Here is a 21,738-nt window from a genome sequence, read left to right as displayed (position 1 = left end):
TACTCTCTCTCGGCTGCTTTGATATCCAGGTCGCCGGTGTCAAAGGCGAGCGCGTTGACAACTGAGCTAAAAGCCCAGGCAATCTCCCAAATCTACAGCACTATTATTGAAGTTGACTGCATGCGCCCGTCGCTAAGGAGAAGTATTCATAAACGCAATTATTTAAAAAAATGGATGATATTTTTGGCTTGTTGCTGTTGTGTTGAGTAAAATCATGAGGGTTTTTTTCTTACTGTTTTTTGGGCCTGGGGGAGAGAAGAGGGTTGAGGTTTGGGCGGGGTTGTTGTGGTTTGCTGGGGCCCCCAAAATTCCTCAGCCCCAAGAGACCCCCTTAGGTTAAGGCGGCCTTGTATACAGGGATTAACCAGGCAATATATGTTGTCCATACAGTGAGAAGGGGATTTATTTAGCCCTAGGGCTGGGCGATATGGCAAAAAAAATTATCACAATGAATTTTTTCATATCATTCAATCTGGATTAATATTACAAAGGTTTATTTTTATTATTAAAGGTGGATTGTCCTGTGCAGGATTATACTGACCACCACACTATGGACTCTCACACTATTAACTAGATCCACTCGACATCCATTGCACCGGTCGGTCCCCCACATCTGGGGTCCCCTCCAAGGTTTCTCGTTGGTCCCGTTGGGTTGAGTTTTTTCTTGCCCGATGTGTGATCTGTTGTGGCTTGTGCAGCCCTTTGAGACACTCGTGATTAAGGGCTATATAAATAAACTTTGATTGATTGATGGTTGTGGTATTATCTTGTTTCTAACATGCACACAGGTACAATATGGTGCATCACGTTCTCCCAGTGTCTCGAGTGCTACCAAGTTTTGAGCAAATAAATGATGCGTTAAGGAAAGATGGACAGAGAAGGAGAAAGGGAAGTTTGCTGTATGAAAAAATGTCAGGATGACTTCGAGACGACGCAGGACTTGCCTGAGTCAGCTGGGACTAGAGGTGACATTTACCTTCACTTTTGAATAAGGAAATAGTGTCTGCTTGAGTCAGGAAGAAGGTTCCACAAGAAAGGAGCCTGATAGCTGAAGGCTCTACCTCCTTTTCTACTTTAAAAAAAAAAAAAAAAAAAAAAAAAGTAAGCGTCAGCTCTGGGAACGTAGCCTTCTACCTTCTTGATAAGAGCTCTTTCAGGTACATTTGTGCCATGTCGCGCTTTGTGTGTGAAAAGGAGGATTTTAAGTCCTAAATGTGACAAAAAGCAGGTAAAAGAGAGATACTCTATGACAGGGGTCAGCAACCTTTTTGAAAGCAAGAGCTACTTCTTGGGTACTGATTAATGCGAAGGGCTACCAGTTTGATACACACTTCAATAAATTGCCAGAAATAGCCAATTTGCTCAATTTACCTTTAACTCTATGTTATTATTAATAATGATATTTACACTTAATTGAACGGTTTAAAAGAGAAAACACGAAAAAAATGATAATTAAATTTTGAAACATAGTTTATCTTCAATTTCGACTCTTTAAAATTCAAAATTCAACCGAAAAAAAAGAGAAAAACTTAAAAAAAGAATTTATGGAACATCATTAGTAATTTTCTTGATTAAGATTAATTTTAGAATTTTGATGACATGTTTTAAATAGGTTAAAATCCAATCTGCACTTTGTTAGAATATATAACAAATTGGACCAAGCTATATTTCTAACAAAGACAAATCATTATTTCTTCTAGATTTTCCAGAACAAACATTTTAAAATAAATTCAAAAGACTTTGAAATAAGATTTAAATTTGATTCTACAGATTTTCTAGATTTGCCAGAATAATTTTTTTGAATTTTAATCATAATAAGTTTGAAGAAATATTTCACAAATATTCTTCGTCGACAAAATAGAAGCTAAAATGAAGAATTAAATTAAAAAAAATTATTTATTTTTCTTTGCAATAAAAAAAAAAAAAATTACTTGAACATTGATTTAAATTGTCAGGAAATAAGAGGAAGGAATTTAAAAGGTAAAAAGGTATATGTGTTTAAAAATCCTAAAATCATTTTTAAGGTTGTATTTTTTCTCTAAAATTGTCTTTCTGAAAGTTATAAGAAGCAAAGTAAAAGAATTAATGAATTTATTTAAACAAGTGAAGACCAAGTCTTTAAAATATTTTCTTGGATTTTCAAATTCTATTTGAGTTTTGTCTCTCTTAGAATTAAAAATGTCGGGCAAAGCGAGACCAGCTTGCTAGTAAATAAATACAATTTTAAAAATAGAGGCAGCTCACTGGTAAGTGCTGCTATTTGAGCTATTTTTAGAACAGGCCAGCGGGCTACTCATCTGGTCCTTACGGGCTACCTAGTGCCCGCGGGCACCGCGTTGGTGACCCCTGCTCTATGATCTCTAGTCCTGGTTTGTGCAGCAGCATTTTGGACACGCTGGCCAGGCTTTGCAGTAGTGATGTGCGATACCACTGATTTTCTGACCAATCCAATACCAAGTAAAATTCTGTCTGATATCGGCGATACCGATCCAATACCGATACCTTGTGCAAATATACCTAATGTGTCTGGTAAAATATAAAAAAATGTGTACTTCCAAGTGTGGCTGGGAAAGTGTGGCTGCCAACTTCACTGCTTTTGGGTTTTGTATATAAAAGGTGTTTGGTGGGAACTACTTTTTCTTCCGCCTAGGTAGTGAAGTGAATTATATTTAGGTAAGTACATAATGCGCAAGCGTAGTGACACACTGGCGATTAAACAGCAAGTGTATGTATCATTTTATTGTGGGCTATTTGGAGACCCTAAATACAGTGAATAAGAATACGTTCAGTGCAGAATAACGCCATCATTTGTTATACTTAGAGACTTACACTACCGTTCAAAAGTTTGGGGTCACATTAAAATGTCCTTATTTTTTAAGGAAAAGCACTGTACTTTTCAATGAAGATAACTTTAAACTAGTCTTAACTTGAAAGAAATACACTCTATACATTGCTAATGTGGTAAATGACTATTCTAGCTGCAAATGTCTGCTTTTTGGTGCAATATCTACATAGGTGTAAAGAGGCCCATTTCCAGCAACTATCACTCCAGTGTTCTAATGGTACAATGTGTTTGCTCATTGGCTCAGAAGGCTAATTGATGATTAGAAAAGCCTTGTGCAATCATGTTCACACATCTGAAAACACTTTAGCTCGTTACAGAAGCTACAAAATTGACCGTCCTTTGAGCAGATTGAGTTTCTGGAGCATCACATTTGTGGGGTCAATTAAACGCTCAAAATGGCCAGAAAAAGAGAACTTTCATCTGAAACTCCACAGTCTATTCTTGTTCTTAGAAATGAAGGCTATTCCACTAAATTGTTTGGGTGACCCCAAACTTTTGAACGGTAGTGTATATAAAATGAATAAATATATATCAATATGTATAAATAAATAAAGAGATTACTGTTCAGATAAATATATTGCACTTTTTCACATGCGTCCACGTTTATGGATGTATGTTATATTGTCTTTTTTTTCCCAGCGAGTTAATCCATTTTGGGGGGAGTTGAGGGGTTAATTTAATTATGATACATCTTACGGCCTGAGGGAAGAAGCTGTTACAGAACCTGGAGGTTCTGCTACGGAGGCTGCGGAACCTCTTTCTAGAGTCCAGCAGTGAAAACAGTCCTTGGTGGGGGTGGGAGGAGTCTTTGCAGATTTTCTGAGCCCTGGTCAGGCAGCGGCTTTTTGCCATCTCCTGGATAGGAGGAAGAGGAGTCCTGATGATCTTTTCCACCGTCCTCACCACTCTCTGGAGAGACTTCCAGTCTGAGGCATTGCAGGCTCCAGTCCAGACAGAGATGATATATCTCACTAATAATGGCTCTATTTTTTTTTCTTTTTTACTGCCCTTTGTGCACCCCCGATACAAGCATTTAATGCCACTCAATATTTACTGCATGTTAGAAGTGTCCCCTTCCCTCGTTAGTAGGTACTGATTATGCCCGTGGACACACCATTTTACAGGACTTTCCTGCGACAAACTATTCATTACCTAACTCACTCAGAAAACATTGCAATCTATGACAGATTTGCAGCTGAAGCTCCCCGAGTCAAACTATGAATATTTTATTCAAAGGTATTACATATAATTTATTGATGCTGTTTATTGTGCTGTATTGTTTCCTTTTACCTGTTTTTGGCATCCTCTATTCTTCTACCTGATGCTATTTTACTTTTGAACGTCAAAAAAATGTCCTATTTGGGATGCAATGTGTCTTATTGTTTATGGAATAGACCGGGGGTCAGCAACCCGCGGCTCCAGAGCCGCATGCGGCTCTTTAGCGCCGCCCTAGTGGCTCCCTGGACCTCTTTCAGAGATGTGTGAAAATGGAAAAATGTTTTAATATATTTTCTGTAGGAGAACAAACATGACACAAACCTTCCTAATTGTTAGAAATCCCACTGTTTATATTAAACATGCTTCACTGATGAGTATTTGTGTTATGTTTACTGGGGGAGTTGTGACGGCACAGAACCACAAGGGGGCAATATTGCTCTGTCACACCGCGGTGAGGGATGTCTTGTCTTGGTTTCTTCTGTCTTGTGAATTGCATGTTTTACTTTGAAAAGTAACTCCTGACGTCATCCCTGACCCCTGATTGTTTCCACCTGTTTCCCATTACCCTCATGTGTCTTATAAGCCCACGCCTCCCCTTGTTCTGTGCCAGATTGTCTCGAGTCTTCGTGCCTCTCTAGCACCCATGTCCATGCCTTGCCTTGCCTCGTCTCGTGTTTATATACCTTGATCCTGAATTCCTTCGTTGCTATTTTGAGTTGAGTTTCCTTTCTCCTCCTCAGCAGAGAAAAGCGGGTTCGAGCCCGCGCCGTGACAATTTGGCAAGCATCGTTTTGTCCTACTAATTTCAGCGATCCTTGAACTCATCGTGGTTTTGCTTACATGTACAACTTTCTCCGATGCTGCCACAGAAAGACGTGTTATATGCCACTCCTTCTTTGTCTCATTTTGTCCACCAAACGTTTTATGCACAAAAGGGAGCTTTGTTGATGTTATTGATTTGCTGGAGTGCTTATCAGTCATATTTGCAAGCTAATCGATGCTAACATGCTATTTAGGCAAGCTGTGTGTACATATTGCATTATTATGCCTCGTTTGTAGCTATATTTGAGCTCATTTAATTTCCTTCGCTTATGTCCTCTGTGTATGTAATTTATATTTGCATGTCTCATGACACATTATCTGTATGTAATATTGGCTGCATTCCAGATAGTTGTTTGTGTGCCATGTTGTTCCAGACCACAGCAAACATTACCCAGCTTGCAAAGATTGTAATAAATCCATTAGAAGAAGACAGCCTGACGTTTCCTTAAACTTAGACACGCTACTATACTTTTGGCCATTAAAAGCCAGTAATTTCCGGAAGTTATCTCATCCTGTGAGAAGCCTCCATTTTACTAATGTTTTCCAATGTTGCAAAAATGTGTAGAATAAAAATTTAAATACAACATTTCTGTCAACGAAGATTTGTTTCAGCCTTTGATAGTAGGCTAATATAGCTAATATAGACACTTACATCATGTGTTGCCTTCATTATAACACTTATATAAGACTTTTCATTTGTTGCGGCTGCAGACAAATTAGTTTTTTTGTATTTTTGGTCCAATATGGATGGCTCTTTCAGCGTTTTGGGTTGAAATAGGCGGGGACCGAGGTGTCCTTCAGCAAGGCACCGATCCCCCGAATGTTTTCACAAGACAATAACAGCATTTGGATGAAATCTGTGGGCCAACAGCATTCCTCGGTACAATACATGACACGTAAAAGTAACGATGTCTTTGATATCAGGCCCGCCTTTGACATGATGTAGACAACTTTAAGATGATATCGACTATCATCTTAAAAGGTGATGTCATACAGCATCGGCTAAAGGGCTGGATGATTATTTTCGAGCCGGTAGAAATAAACAGAGCTAAGTGATACTAATAAAGATGTCCACAACACCTGTGCTTGTTCTCTCAAGCCAAGGGAAGAGTGAAGGTATGAGAAACAATTATCTTTTGAAAAGCACAAGTAATGGTCACCACTCATTACAGTAAGGCCTTGATCTACTAAGATCCAACATAACAAGTGCTAAATAGCATGCACAAAATAAAAAGATGCAAGTCCTATTAGTGTGTGTGTTGAGCGTGCAAAATTGATAACAAGTGCAAAAACTGATCTACTAAGCTTGTGTGGTGAGGATTGCGACTTTTAAGTGGTGAAAACAGAGCGCAATCCATTATCTTCATGAATATGCAGAATATATGCTGATTATTGGAACACCCACAATACGGTGAGGCGCGAATACAATCATTCAGCTTTTGCAATGTGATTTTTCAAGACTGAAACTGTGTGCGGACGCAGTTTTGCGTTTCTATTTAGCACGTTTGGAACGTACTGTATGTGCAAACTGGCACAGTTATGCACAAATGGCTGCAAGAAGGAGGCGATCGCTGCAATGGCCAATAATGGCGAGAAAACCCTCCGTCCGTGAGCGCGTCAACATATTTGGACTGTCAGAAACAAAAATATTCGACATATTGTTTACTCACAAGGGATGATGTTTGATAAGAAATTATCGAGTTCGAGCCCATTATCGAATCCTCTTATCGAACCGATTCCTTATCGATTCTCTTATCGAATCCAGATAGGTTGTTGTATATGGAAAAAAACACAATATTTGGTTTAACAAAAGCTCACTTTTATTTTATAAGAAAAAAATAAAATAAAATAAATAAATAAATAAATATTACCTGTTACCCCCCTAAAAAAATTAAAAAAAATAAAATATTGACTGTTGTTACCCAAAGTATATTAAGTGGGATTTTTCAGAAAAACAAATATATACAGTAACACAAAAACAACCTGTCTCTGTGATCACTATAGATGAATAGCCATGCCTTGAGGCGTTTTTTCCGGTCCATTATTTTTGCTGCTTGTGTGACATCACAGGAAATTTCCTGTGATGTTCCACAGGGCATTTCTTGTGGGATGGGATTCGTTCCCAGGGATTCGAATAAAGAACCAACTCTTTTTCTTTACTATAGTGGCCTCGATAACGGGAACCGGTTCTCAAAAAGGGATTCGAGTCCATGGAATCGGTTCTTTTCTTATCGAACGGTTCTTTTCTTATCGAACAACCGGGAGAACCGGTTTCGAACATCATCCCTACTACTCACAATACCATTTTAGAATTGTATAACTGCTGGATGACTTATGATACTTACGGTGCGCCCTATGGTCCGGAAAATACGGTAAATACACTGCAAAAAGTCAGTGTTCAAAAACAAGAAAAAAAAAATACAAAAATTAGGGGTATTTTATTTGAACTAAGCAAAATTATCTGCCAATAGAACAAGAAAATTCAGCTTGTCAAGACTTTCCAAAACAAGTAAAATTAGCTAACCTCAATGAACCCCAAAATACCTTTGTCAATACGTGGACCTTGGGGTGTTGTGTTTTCCCGGAATGCAAAGGAAAGCTGGCGCGGGCAAGGCGTGAAGGTAAAGACATGTTTATTTTTACACTAACAAAAAGAACAAACGAAAAGCGCGCCCAAGGCGGAAGTACAAAAACTTGGCTAATGAAACAAAAACTTGCACAAAGGCAAAAACTATAAACATGAAATATACAAACTTACTGTGGCATGAAAAAAGGTGCAGGGAACAATGGCTTGGAATGAAAGGTAGCAGAGGTAGTAAGGATAATGTCACCAGGACGATCAGCAGAAAAAGGCAGGCTTAAATAACAGTGACATGATTAGTGACAGGTCCGCGAGTGCAAAACGTGAGACAGGTGCGTGACATGAGGACAGGTGAAAACTAATGGGTTGTCATGGAAACAAAAACAAGCAAGAGTGCACAAAAGGTCCAAAAACCAAACCGAACATAACCAAAACAAAACATGATCACACAGACATGACAACCTTAAAATAAGTATATTCTCACTAATAACAAGTGCACTTTTCTTGGTAGGAAAAAAAAAAGAGACCTTTTTTATGTTGAAAAAATATTCTTAAATGAAGTAAATGCTAGTGGCATTATGTTGACATAATGATATGCGCTCTGCATTACATTTCTTGAAACCAGCAAACTTATACTAAAAACAAATTTATTGTTCTTAATGGAAAGGCAACAAGGCAAGCGCTTGTTACTCTCGGGGTCTCCTAGCCGCTCAGGCAAATCATATTGTCTAAAAATGCATTTTTCCATGGATAACATGACATCATCGCACCAAGTGCGTGCTCTTTCAGTCAATTAGTGTGCATATATACAGCCCGGCCCCCGGCCAACATTTTTTAATTGTAATTTTGAGGAATTCATCTGAATGTGCATGAACTATTTCTGTTCAAAATTGTTAGAAATGTCACTTGTTAAATGTTTAAATATTAACTGTCAGTTTACTGTACTGTGCCAACTGTACTACTATATGAGTACGTGTTTTCTAATGTTTCATTGAAAATAAAACAGCAAAGTCCATTTGGCTGTCATCTGTTTTAATTATGAGACACAATTGTGTCAAAGTCGTGATTTTTTTTTTCATGCTTGAAATAAGAAATTATTACTTTAAAAAAGTAGTTTCATACTTGTGAGTGTTGATGACACAGCTTTGCAACACTTGATATTCTAGTTTCAAGCATGTTTTACTCAATATAGGTCATCAAATCTCAGCAACAAGCTGTAATATCTTACTGAGATCATTTAGGACCAAAACCCTAAAAACAAGTAAAACACTCGAACATAAAATCTGCTTAGTGAGAAGAATGATCTTATCAGACAGAAAATAAGCAAATATCACCCTTATTTGAGATATTTCATCTTACTTAGATTTCAGTTTTTGCAGTGTACAAAATGACATTGCCGAAAAGACTCGTATTTTTTAGGGATGTCCGATAATGGCTTTTTGCCGATATCCGATATTCCGATATTGTCCAACTCTTTAATTACCGATACCGATACCAACCGATACCGATATCAACCGATATATGCAGTCGTGGAATTAACACATTATTATGCCTAATTTGGACAACCAGGTATGGTGAAGATAAGGTACTTTTTTTTTTTAATTAGTAAAATAAGATGAATAAATCAAAAACATTTTCTTGAATAAAAAAGAAAGTACAACAATATAAAAACAGTTGCATAGAAACTAGTAATGAATGAAAATGAGTAAAATTAAGTGTTAAAGGTTAGTACTATTAGTGGAGCAGCAGCACGCACAATCATGTGTGCTTACGGACTGTATCCCTTGCAGACTGTATTGATATATATTGATATATAATGTAGGAAGCAGAATATTAATAACAGAAAGAAACAACCCTTTTGTGTGAATGAGTGTAAATGGGGGAGGGAGGTTTTTTAGGTTGGTGCACTAATTGTAAGTGTATCTTGTGTTTTTTATGTGGATTTAATAAATTTAAAAAAAATAAATAATTTTTTTTTTTTTTTAAACCATACCAATAATTTAAAAAAATGATACCGATAATTTCCGATATTACATTTTAACGCATGTATCGGCCGATAATATCGGCAGGCCGATATTATTGGACATCTCTAGTGGGACCCGTTTCCTCCCTGCTTGGCACTCAGTATCAAGGGTTGGAGTTGGGGGTTAAATCACCAAAATGATTCCCGGGCGCGGCGCCGCTGCTGCCCACTGCTCCCCAAGGGGATGGGTCAAATGCAGAGGACAAATTTCACCACATCTAGTGTGTGTGTGACAATCATTGGTACTTTAATCTTAATCTTAATCTTTATTTCTGACAAATAAAGATGGTGGACTACACCAAGCTGCAAGGTCGTGGTGACTTAAAACGTCATGATCTAATTTACAAACTTGTTATACCCAGCATGCATTTCACATAATTCTACCATTTGCAAGGAGACAATGAAAGACAATAAGCAGAGTCGGTTCCTTTGACTGCAGTCACTGAGAAACATGTGCTGGGTTCTAGGGCTGTGAATCTTTGGGTGTCCCACGATTCGATTCAATATCGATTCTTGGGGTCACGATTCGATTCAAAATCGATTTTTTTTCCCCCGATTCAACACGGTTCTCGATTCAAAAAGGATTGTCTATTCATGGAATACATAGATTTCAGCAGGATCTACCCCAGTCTGCTGACATGCAAGCAGAGTAGTAGATTTTTGTAAAAAGCTTTTATAATTGTAAAGGACAATGTTTTATCAACTGTTTGCAATAATGTATATTTGTTTTAGCTATTAAATGAACCAAAAATATGACTTATTTTATCTTTGTGAAAATATTGGACACAGTGTGTTGTCAAGCTTGTGAGATGCGATGCAAGTGTAAGCCACTGTGACACTATTGTTCTTTTTTATTTTTATAAATGTCTAATGATAATGTCAGAGGGGTTTTTAATCACTGCTATGTTGAAATTGTAACTAATATTGATACTGTTGTTGATAATATTCATTTTTGTTTCACTACTTTTGGTTTGTTCTGTGTCTCCTCTCAATTGCTCTGTTTATTGCAGTTCTGAGTGTTGCTGGGTCGGGTTTGGTTTTGGAATTGGATTGCATTGTTATGGTATTGCTGTGTATTGTTTTGTTGGATTGATTAATTTAAAAAATTAAAAATAAATAAATAAATTAATTAATTAATTAAGTATTAAAAATTGATTTTTAAAAAAATGAGAATCGATTCTGAATCGCACAACGTGAGAATTGCGATTCGAATTCGGATCGATTTTTTCCCACACCCCTGGGTACCCATTAACAGTTTTTAGCTTGAACTGATGCAAGAACTGCGAGAAGGGCTGTAGAACACAGAATAGAAGACAGGGAAGGGAGGTTGTGAGATGCAACACACACAACACACACACACACACACACACACACGCACACACACACACACAATGATAAAAATAAAGAGCACCAGCGACTCTAAAGTCTGATGTGTCACATTAGAAGTTGGGCTCCATATTTATTTCAAAAAATAAAAACTACTTCCAAAAGTGGATATGTTTTGTTCTACTTCTGCCTTCACGTCACCACAGTGGATTTTGAATAGAAGAGGTGATTGAAATGCTGACGTTCAGCTTTAATTTAAGGTTTTTTTTACAACGTAGTAAAGGACCTTCAGGATATACAACAAATAGAAACAGAAATGAGGACATTTGAGTAATTTGGGACTCAAAACAGCCATTGTATGTAACCCCATTTTTATAATGATATACTGTAAGTGTAAATATAACCAAGTAGGAAACTGAGGGAATAAAACTGAGAAATAATTGGATACAAATCATCGACAGACGCCAAACTCTGGAAACTTAGACTATTACTGACCCATTTACACTTTTTTATCCTACTCTGTTTTGGGTATGAAGATTAAGGCAAAGTTAAAGTTAAAGTACCAATGATTGTCACACACACACACACTAGGTGTGGCGAAATTATTCCCTGCATTTGACCCATCACCCTTGTTCACCCCACCTGGGAGGTGAGGGGAGCAGTGGGCAGCAGCGGTGGCCGCGCCCTGGAATCATTTTTGGTGATTTAACCCCCAATTCCAATTGATGTATGAATTGTAATGTTTTAAAGTGTTTATACAGCACACCCCGCGACCCCAAAAGGGACAAGCGGTAGAAAATGGATGGATGGATATTGTTTGATTGACAACATTTTGATGCAATCAAAAAGTGTTTTTTTTTTTTTGTTTTTTTTTTAAGATTTTTGATGATTGTGGTGTCAAAGTTAACGTGATACTAAGGAGTAGTGTTGTCCCGATACCAATATTTTGGTACCGGTACCGGTAAACAAAATGTATTTCGATACTTTTAAATTTAATTAATCGTGATTAGGGATGTCCGATAATGGCTTTTTGCCGATATCCGATATTCCGATATTGTCCAACTCTTTAATTACCGATACCAATATCAACCGATACCGATATCAACCGATACCGATTTACGCAGTCGTGGAATTATCACATTATTATGCCTAATTTGGACAACCAGGTATGGTGAAGATAAGGTCCTTTTTAAAAAAATTAATAAGATAAATAAATTAAAAACATTTTCTTGAATAAAAAAGAAAGTACAACAATATAAAAACAGTTGCATAGAAACTAGTAATTAATGAAAATGAGTAAAATTAAGTGTTAAAGGTTAGTACTATTAGTGGAGCAGCAGCACGCACAATCATGTGTGCTTACGGACTGTATCCCTTGCAGACTGTATTGATATATATTGATATATAATGTAGGAACCAGAATATTAATAACAGAAAGAAACAACCCTTTTGTGTGAATGAGTGTAAATTTGTGTCTATTTATACCTGCATTGTCCTTTCCATCCTTACACTTTCCATCATTGTAACTGAGCTACTGTGTTGAACAATTTCCCTTGTGGATCATTAAAGTTTGTCTAAGTCTAAATGGGGGAGGGAGGTTTTTTGGGTTGGTGCACTAATTGTAAGTGTATTTTGTGCTTTTTATGTTGATTTAATTTGAAAAAAAATACAAATAAAAAACGATACCGATAATAAAAAAAAACGATACCAATAATTTGTGATATTACATTTTAAAGCATTTATCAGCTGAAAATATCGGCAGGCCGATATTATCGGACATCTCTAATCGTGATTAAAAGGTTTTGATGTTTGACAACCCCGATGTTTGCACACAATGTTACCATATTTAAAAGTGACACACAATATTCACATAAGCATGAATACTTTTAATAATAATATTTTGTTTCACTCAAACTAGATAACTGGGACAGAAAAGAGCATTCCATTCGTTTGTCCATCCACTTTCTACACCACTTGTCCTCAAATCCTTTTCAACTTATATTCAATTGACTAGACTGCAAAGACAAGATATTAAATGTTTGAACTGAGAAACTATTTTTTCTTTAAATGTGGCCTCGTCAGACCACAGAACACTTTTCCACTTAGCATCAGTCCATCTTAGATGAGCTCGGGCCCAGCGAAGCCGGCGGCGTTTCTGGGTGTTGTTGATAAATGGCTTTCGCTTTGCATAGTAGAGTTTTAACTTGCACTTACAGATGTAGCCACGAACTGTAATTACTGACAGTGTTTTTTCTGAAGTGTTCCTGAGCCCATGTGGTGATATCCTTTACACATCGATGTCGCTTTTTGATGCGGTACCGCCTGAAGGATCCAAGGTCACGGGCATTCAATGTTTCGTGCAGTGACTTCACCAGATTCTCTGAACCTTTTGATGATATTACAGACCGTAGATGGTGAAATCCCTAAATTCCTTGCAATAGCTGGTTGAGAAATGTTGTTCTTAAAGTGTTCAACAATTTGCTCACGCATTTGTTGACAAAGTGGTGACCCTCGCCCCATCCTTCTTTGGGAATGACTGAGCATTTCATGGAAGCTGCTTTTATACCCAATCATGGCACCCACCTGTTCCCAATTAGTTTTTCCAAATAAGTGTTTGATGAGCGTTCCTCAACTTTCTCAGTCTTGTTTGCCACTTATGCGAGCTTTTTTGAAACATGTTGAGCTAATGAGCTAATATTTGCAAAAATAACAACTTTTTAAATTTTCCAGTTCGAACATTAAGCATCTTGTCTATTCAATTGAATATAATTTGAAAAGGATTTGCAAATCATTGTATTCACTGGTTTTGGGGTTTGTAATATAAGCAGGATAACGACAATGGTTCGGCCTCACAGTTTGTGATCCGGGTTTGAAACCTTGTGTAAATCTGTGTAAAGTTGCCTCCCTTCTACATTCTAAAAACAAGCTTGTTAAGTAAACTGAAGACTCTACATTGTCAAAAGGTGTGAATTTGGGATGCTTGTGTTCCGTGTCCTGTGATTGGCTGGTGACCAGTCCAGTTCATCCGTGACCCTCATGGGGACAAGCGGTAGAGAAAATGGATGAATGATTAATAGGGTTGCAAAATTCCGGGAATATTCAAAGTTGGAAACTTTCCATGGGAATTATAGGGAATAAACATTGAATGCAACATGCTAGATCTTGCAGCATGATTATTAGCTAAAAACAACCTGATTTAATGCAAATTCAGTAGAATTTCAACCCTGCACTGTGCATTCCTCCATCACATGTGCAGATAATTCCCAGCATGCTACACACTTCAGCACAATAATGATGTCATCTAAATGATTTGATTTCACTCAAAGATCTACTCAACGTTAGAACATGGTTAGGATAAGGATGCATAATTTTTAAAAAATAATAATAATTGTGGTTTGCAGATCACGATGAGGAAAAGCAAGGCCCCGTCCACCAGGAGAGGAGAAATCCAGAACCTCTTTCAAAGTTATGCCTTGGGCCAGGCGGTCTTACCAGCCTGCTCCCTGCTCAGGTTCCTACACAAGGAGCAGTTGGAGGTGACTGCCAACGAGGGCACGGCGGAGAGTTTGATCGAGAAATATGAAATTGAGGAGACGGGTGAGCAAAGAGAATCTGGGGGACGTTTCTGCAGGCTGCTTGTGATTAAGAATGCTGACTTTGATGTTTCTTGAAGCCAAGTGTTGACACTTCACCGATACCAAATGATGCACGCCCGACCATAGAAGATCCATGCAGAAAGATCTTACGCTTGGATCTCAAACCCGCCTCCCGATTTTCTGTGGCCCTCTACTTAACTTCATAATATAGTGTAACTGCATGTTTGTGGCAAATTACAGCACAACAAACACAATGAGCAACTTCCTGCACTGTAAAAACTGAAATCTAAGTAAGATTAAATATCTCAAATAAGGGTGCGTCGTGAATCTGTGCGTCGGTTGAGGCGGGCGGGGCTGGGGGGGCGGGGTTTGGTGGTAGCGGGGGTGTATATTGCAGCTCGGAAGAGTTAGGGCTGCATGGGATTCTGGGTATTTGTTTTGTTGTGTTTATGTTGTGTTACGGTGCGGATGTTCTCCCAAAAGGTGTTTGTCATTCTTGTTTGGTGTGGGTTCACAGAGTGGCGCATATTTGTAACAGTGTTAAAGTTGTTTATACGGCTACCCTCAGTGTGACCTGTATCGCTGTTGGCCAAGTATGCTTTGCATTCATGTGTGTGTGTGGATTTTTGGGAGGGGCACGGCCGCTGAATAGAATCGGCGGGCCAGCTCTAATTTGATATCGCCTTAAGGGCCAAATTTTGCCCGCGGGCCAGAGTTTGACACCCATGGTTTAGAACAACATTTCTCAACCAGCTATTGCAAGGAATTTAGGGATTTCACCATCTACGGTCCATAATATCATCAAAAGGTTCAGAGAATCTGGAGAAATCACTGTCAGTAACGACAGTTTGTCGCTACATCCGTAAGTGCAAGTTAAAACTCTACTATGCAAGGCGAAAGCCATTTATCAACAACACCCAGAAACGCCGCTGGCTTCGCTGGGCCCGATCTCATCTAAGATGGACTGATGCAAAGTGGAAAAGTGTTCTGTGGTCTCACGAGCCCACATTTCAAATTGTTTTTGGAAACTGTGGACGTCGTGTCCTCCGGAACAAAAAAGGAAAAGAACCATCCAGATTGTTCTAGGCGCAAAGTTCAAAAGCCAGCATCTGTGATGGTATGGGGGTGTATTAGTGCCCAAGGCATGGGTAAATTAAACTGAATGAAAATCAAACTTCACCATTTTAGTCATCATTTTTGCGCTTAAGAAACTTTTATGAGTTTAGCTCCAGACTTCTTCTGTTTGTTTGATATTTGATACTGCCACAAGTGGTGGAAAAAGTGTATTACCATACGGATCACAGCTGAGAAAGATACTTTTTGGCGGGCAATACTAAGACACACAGCACGTTTGTGCTCCATACTTTTACTACATACCTAACTTTAATGACAAATGAACTTTGTGTGGTCACTGACCTAATTGTGACCCTGTGCTCTTCTAGCTTCAGAAAGTCAGTGCATGACCTTTGAAGGATTCCTGCGCTACATGGAGTCCAAAGACTGTTGTGTGTTTAACCAGGTCCACACATCTGTGTACCAAGACATGAACCAGCCGCTCGCCAGTTACTTCATCTCCTCCTCGCACAACACCTACCTGACGGGAGACCAGCTCGTAGGCAAAAGCCACCTGGATGCTTACGTCTGGTAAAGATGATTCTAATAGTTTCCAACACTGCCAACCAAACACATCATGTCGAAAACACTTTGCTAACTTAAGCAGGTTTTAGTATCTTTCGTTGCTCTCTTTAGGGATGTCAAAGTGGTTTTCATTGAGGACCACATGGCAGTTATGGCTGCCATCAGAGGGCCGCTTGTAATAGCGAATAATGTAGGAATTTGCCTCTGCATCTCATCAATAATTACATAAATTGTTTTAAGTACACTGTCCATTTTACAGTAAAAACTTTACATTTACAACATTTTACCGTCGTATAGTGTTTTTTGTTGTTGTTTTTTTACAACATTGTACGGTAAATGGAAAAACAGTACCACTGTTTTTTGGGGGTGTCTTTACGGAAAAAGCTGGCAGCTTAGTTGCCAGAACTGTTGTATTAAATTGACATTGGTTTTTACAACATTATATTGTTCATGGAAAAACTGTACAAGTTTTTTGTTTTTTTATTCTGGCAACTTAGCTGCCAGTTTTTCTCCCGTAAAAACAAATGTACCGTCTTTCCATTTACAGTAATACACCGTTAAAAACAACAGCCGTCAAAAACTGGCAGCTCAGTCAACAGAATTTTAACGCAAAAAACAGTTGGAGTTTTTTTCAATTTACAGTAATATGCTGTAAAGAACGACGTACCATTTATTGTCATTTTTATTAATTTGGTGGGTAGTTTGCTGTAAAGTTAAGTATTTTTATTTAGACCAGGGGTGTCCAAACTTTTTCCACTGAGGGCCGCACACTGAAAAATCAAAGCAAGTGGGGTGCCATTTTGATATTTTTTTATTTTAAAAACCAATACAATAAATATATTAAAAATATATACATTTAGGCCTCCACTCAGGCTTGATCCTGGTGAACCCAAATGGTTTTGGTCAAAAAAATATATAAAAAATGTGTCCTTATTTAGTATTATTATTATTATTATTATTCAAAGTTTAAATCTCTAGATCAACATTAGGTCTATCTGTCAATATAACGTTTTTAAACATTTAAGTTGTGTGCCCTTTTTGTCAAAGAAAACCCTTTTTTTATGGAAAAAACTAAAATAAGCAATATTTTCCCCCGATTAAATTTTAAAGTGGAATATTTGAGATTATAAAATAATTGGAGCCTTAAAATGGTCAATAACTCATAACAGCATTGATTTTAATTCATTATTATTTTTTGAGCAATGACACACAAAAAACAAAATCCCACTAAAATTATTGGGGATCCAAAAAAAACTCATTAAATTGTTAAAAAATATATTATACATTTTTTTACTGTTTACTTTTCACACAATAATCTCGAGATCAGCTTCAGATCTATCCGCCAATTATAAGTTTTATTGTTGTTTGTGTTTTTTGTTTGTATGTTTCAGGCCCTTTTAAAAAAAAAAAAAACAGCTCAGTTTTTTTATATGGCAAACACAAAATATGCAACATTTTCCCCAAAGAATATCTCAAAGAGGAATATTTAATGTGACATAATTGGAGCCTTGAATAGGTAATAATTCATAATTATATTGATTTTGATTCATTATTATGTTTTAAAGAAAGAAACAGCCTGCATGGCAGCTTTGTGTTGTTAGAGTAAACATTGCAACATTTTCTTGTTACATTTCACCTGTTTGCTCTTTTATACCACTTTTTATGTTTTACATTTTTTTTAATCATATTTTTAGAATGTGCCGTGGGGCCATTAAAAAATGTCCGCAAATGGCCCCCGGGCCGCACTTTGGACACCCCTGATTTAGACAAAATAACATGTTTGGAAAGTATGATAATATACTCTAACATTTGTTGCAATAAGGGATACTATTAACGTTTAAAAGGTATGCAATTTCAAGCAGTACATATATTTTTTCTGTCAAAATGAAAAAAATACATTAAATTTAGGGAGAAAATATGAAGTACTTTATTGACACATATCATTTCCAGGTGTTTGTGGGCCATATAAAATGATGTCGCTGGCCAGATCTGGCCCCCGGGCCTTGAGTTTGAAACCTGTGTTTTAGAAGCTGAAATTAAATAATTATTAATCACATTCAATCAGTGGTACCTGGTACCGGTTTCTGTGAAGCAGCTCGGACAGTACGGGCCAAAAAGTTTGGACACACCTTCTCATTCAATGGGTTTTTCTTTATTTTCATGACTATTTACATTGTAAATAGTCACATCAAAACTATGAATGAACACATGTGGAGTTATGTACTTAACAAAAAAAAAGGTGAAATAACTGAAAACATGTTTTATATTCTAGTTTCTTCAAAATAGCCACTGATTACTGTTCTGCACACTCTTGGCATTCTCTCCATGAGCTTCAAGAGGTAGTCACCTGAAATGGTTTTCACTTTACAGGTGTCATAGTTTTGATGCCTTCAGTGACAATCTACAATGTAAATAGTCATGAAATTTAAAAAAAACACATTGAATGAGAAGGTGTGTCCAAACTTTTGGCCTGTACTGTACCTTGGAAAATTCGTATTGAAATCAATTTATTCCGTTCTTTCGCCGGGCCCGCCTCAAAACGACACAATTTTAACATATAACAAGTCTTTTAAAAAGAAAAACTAACTTTAGAAATGTTGTATGAAAAGCAATACAACAGAATGTACCACAAATAGTCCCTCCAGGATTTCACAGGCTATTTTTTTTATTTTTTTTATTGTTGTTTTTTTTTTGCGATTGTAGCTCCCTAAAATGCCTGATTTCACAGCACATTTTCAATAAGTTGTTTTATTTTTTTCAACATTACATTCGCTTGTGATTTTATTATTATTATTTTTTGTATTATTATTTTATTTATTAATTATCATTATTCTTCTTCGGTCAATGGTCAACAAAATAAACAAACAGTTGTACATTCATAGATTGAAAAAGAACATGTTGCAGACCGAAAGGGTTTAGGCTGAAGTTGAACACTTATTGCACCTAACCCTATAAACAATGTCAAGTACGAGATGAACTTCCGAAAATTATGAAATGTCCTTTGTACAACATATTATAAATACACATTATACACAACATAAACACAGTTAAATTATATACACACTAAAGGCATGTGAAATATCCTTGTACACGTGTTAAACCTTTGCACCAATTATATACTATATACAACAATTATACTTCCATTATTATTTATATCTCACATTTAGTTTTTAATTAACATTGATCATAGTATTAACTACAGTGTTCATTCAAGAGTGATATATTTTTTCAAGACATGAGTCTTAAAGTGTTTTTTAAATGTGTTTAAATGGATTTGTCATTCATGTTTTTCTAACCCCTTACCCCAAAAAACCCAGGATTGGAACACCTGTATTTTTGTCATGTCTTGTTTTGTGTTTATTGTGGTTCTCCTATGTTTGAGTCTGTTTCTGTGTCAGTGCTTTTTCATTTGTTTACGTTTGGTTGCTAGGTGCGCTGATCTTACGAACCAGTTTCTGTTCTGTGATCCCCACCGTCTACCGCCACTAATTACGTCCCTGCCTATGGTTGTGGGTCCAATGTTCACTGTAGTGACCGTTTACGGTCCTTTTTCTAAGACTTTTTGGTGTTTCGTGTTTTGCGACTGTTTAGTTTGTTTATGCCTTGTTACGCCATGCTAGGGATCTAAGTTTTACCTGTGTTACAAATAAATGATCCTCTTACCCGCACGCTGCTTCTGCTACTTCCTGTCCTTCCGCATCCTGAAGAACACAACCATCGCAGACGTGCGACCCGATTGTGTCGATTTTCAGCGTAATTAAACGTATTTGAACGTTGGATCCCTGGATCTCGCAGGCTTTTTTTTTTAGATACCTATATTTGCAGAAGTTCTTCCCCAAAAAACTTAATGGTAGTGCCGATTTTTGTAGGTGTTTGTTGTAGTGTTATTTTGGTACCGGTACCAGTACCAAAATGTATTTCAATACTTTTCGATACCTTTCGGTACTTTTCTAAATAAAGGGAACCGCAAAAAATGGCATTATTGGCTTTATTTTAACCAAAAATCTTGCGGTACATTAAACATGTTTATTATTGTAATTTTGTCCTTAAATAAAATTGTGAACATACGAGACAACTTGTCTTTTAGTAGTAAGTAAACAAACAAAGGCTCCTAATTAGTCTGCTGACGTATGCAGTAACATATTGTGTCATTTATCATTCTATTATTTTGTCAACATTATGAGGGACAAGCTGTAAAAATTAATTATTAATCTACTTGTTCATTTACTGTTAATTTCTGCTTACTTTATCTTTCCACATGTTCTATCTACACTTCTGTTACAATGTAATAATCACTTATTCTTCTGTTGTTTGGATGCTTTACATTAGTTTTGGATGACACCACAAATTTAGGTATCTATCCGATAACAGGTAGTTACAGGATCATACAATGGTCATAATTTAAGTCCTCATGTGTCCAATTTTTAAAAAAAGGAAAAAATTATTTTGTGATGCTATAAAAATAGTATTGACTAGATACGGTCCTGTACCTGGTATCATTACAGTGGATGTCAGGTGTAGATCCACCCATGGCGTTTGTTTACATTGTGACGCCGGTGAGCTATTGTATCCTCCTACGGTGTGTAGTGAAGCATGTTTAGCTATTCCTCGTCCTGCAGGGATGATACTTGTAAGAAACTTACTTTATTTGTCGCCATGGAGGCGAGGATTAGTGATTTAGAAGTAGCTAAAACACTGCGGCTGGACATTAGCCGCTAGCTAGTGTTGCGTTTGACCAGATGTTCCTCCAAGTGGGTTGTAAAACCCTGGTCAGTCCCAAGTTCCTTAGATGACATAACTGAACTCAAAGGTACCACCAAGCACATAATAGGTATTTTGTAATTTATTGTCAAATATTTGAGAATAGAGACCAGCCTCGAACAACACATCCAAATGCGTAGCCCAAGTTGATCTGGCATTCCAAAGGAAAAAAAAACTCTTTTCACACAAAGAAAGCCCCCATCTCACCCCTCCTCTCAACACTGATAAGATGAAAAATATGAGCTGATTCAAACATGATTATGAATAAAGAAATAACTCTTAAACATATGCATTATCCACACTAGCTAGCCATGTTTTAAAGCACCTCTTCCTGAGGGCGTTATAACTTCACCTTTACCTTTAGTTTTTAGGCCAAAATGCGTCCGTTCTCCCTTTTCTGTCTACACACTGTGTCTGCTTGCAGGTACTCTGATTGTGCGCTGCCGAACATGCTCCTCTGCTCTTAAAACCAGCAATGTCACGACGTGAAGACGCCGCGCCGTCATGTCCGTTAAAAAAAGGGTGGGGGCGGGGACCGGTACTTTTTCGAGGCGGTATAGTACCGAATATGATTCATTAGTATCACGGTACTATGCTAGTACCGGTATACCGTACAACTCTAGTTTGTTGCACTAAAATCACAGAAACAAGTGAAAGTTGCAATAAATTGTGTTTTTTTACTCTGTAATTTTAATAGAGAAATTCGTTGAAGAAGAATTAATTAATGAACAAATTCAAACAAGACATGATGAACATGGCAAACACAAATGTGCCAAACAGGTGTTGTTTATCACAACAAAGTACACGTGTGTTACTGCAAGGAAAAGACTAAAAATGATGTCTCAGCTTTCACTTGCGAAAAAATATATGTTAAAAATGAGTAAGCAACACAGATCATCTTAAAGGTCGTTACTATAGAAATGACAGT

At 37.2% G+C, this 21,738-nt stretch overlaps 1 protein-coding gene and 1 long non-coding RNA gene across 3 annotated transcripts in view; one reads left to right on the top strand and one right to left on the bottom strand.

Annotated features, from left to right (window-relative positions):
• LOC133641698 (uncharacterized) overlaps positions 1-21,738 on the bottom strand; it is a 77,681-nt gene that overhangs the window by 31,059 nt on the left and 24,884 nt on the right. The gene's annotated exons all lie outside the window — the stretch shown is intronic.
• Positions 5,925-21,738, top strand: part of LOC133641694 (1-phosphatidylinositol 4,5-bisphosphate phosphodiesterase zeta-1-like) — a 53,399-nt gene continuing 37,585 nt past the window's right edge. Inside the window, exons 1-3 of one of the 2 annotated variants that reach the window (XM_062035631.1) lie at positions 5,925-6,001; positions 14,217-14,412; positions 15,854-16,055. In XM_062035631.1, the coding sequence (XP_061891615.1) occupies positions 14,223-14,412; positions 15,854-16,055 (392 nt within the window). In that variant the 5' untranslated portion in view covers positions 5,925-6,001; positions 14,217-14,222. The remainder of the gene's footprint in view (positions 6,002-14,216; positions 14,413-15,853; positions 16,056-21,738) is intronic. The other variant, XM_062035632.1, reaches the window with a different exon arrangement.

Source organism: Entelurus aequoreus, linkage group LG24 (genome assembly GCF_033978785.1).
Source record: "Entelurus aequoreus isolate RoL-2023_Sb linkage group LG24, RoL_Eaeq_v1.1, whole genome shotgun sequence".
Taxonomy (NCBI): Eukaryota; Metazoa; Chordata; class Actinopteri; order Syngnathiformes; family Syngnathidae; genus Entelurus; species Entelurus aequoreus.
This window is presented reverse-complemented; position numbering and strand designations above follow the sequence as displayed.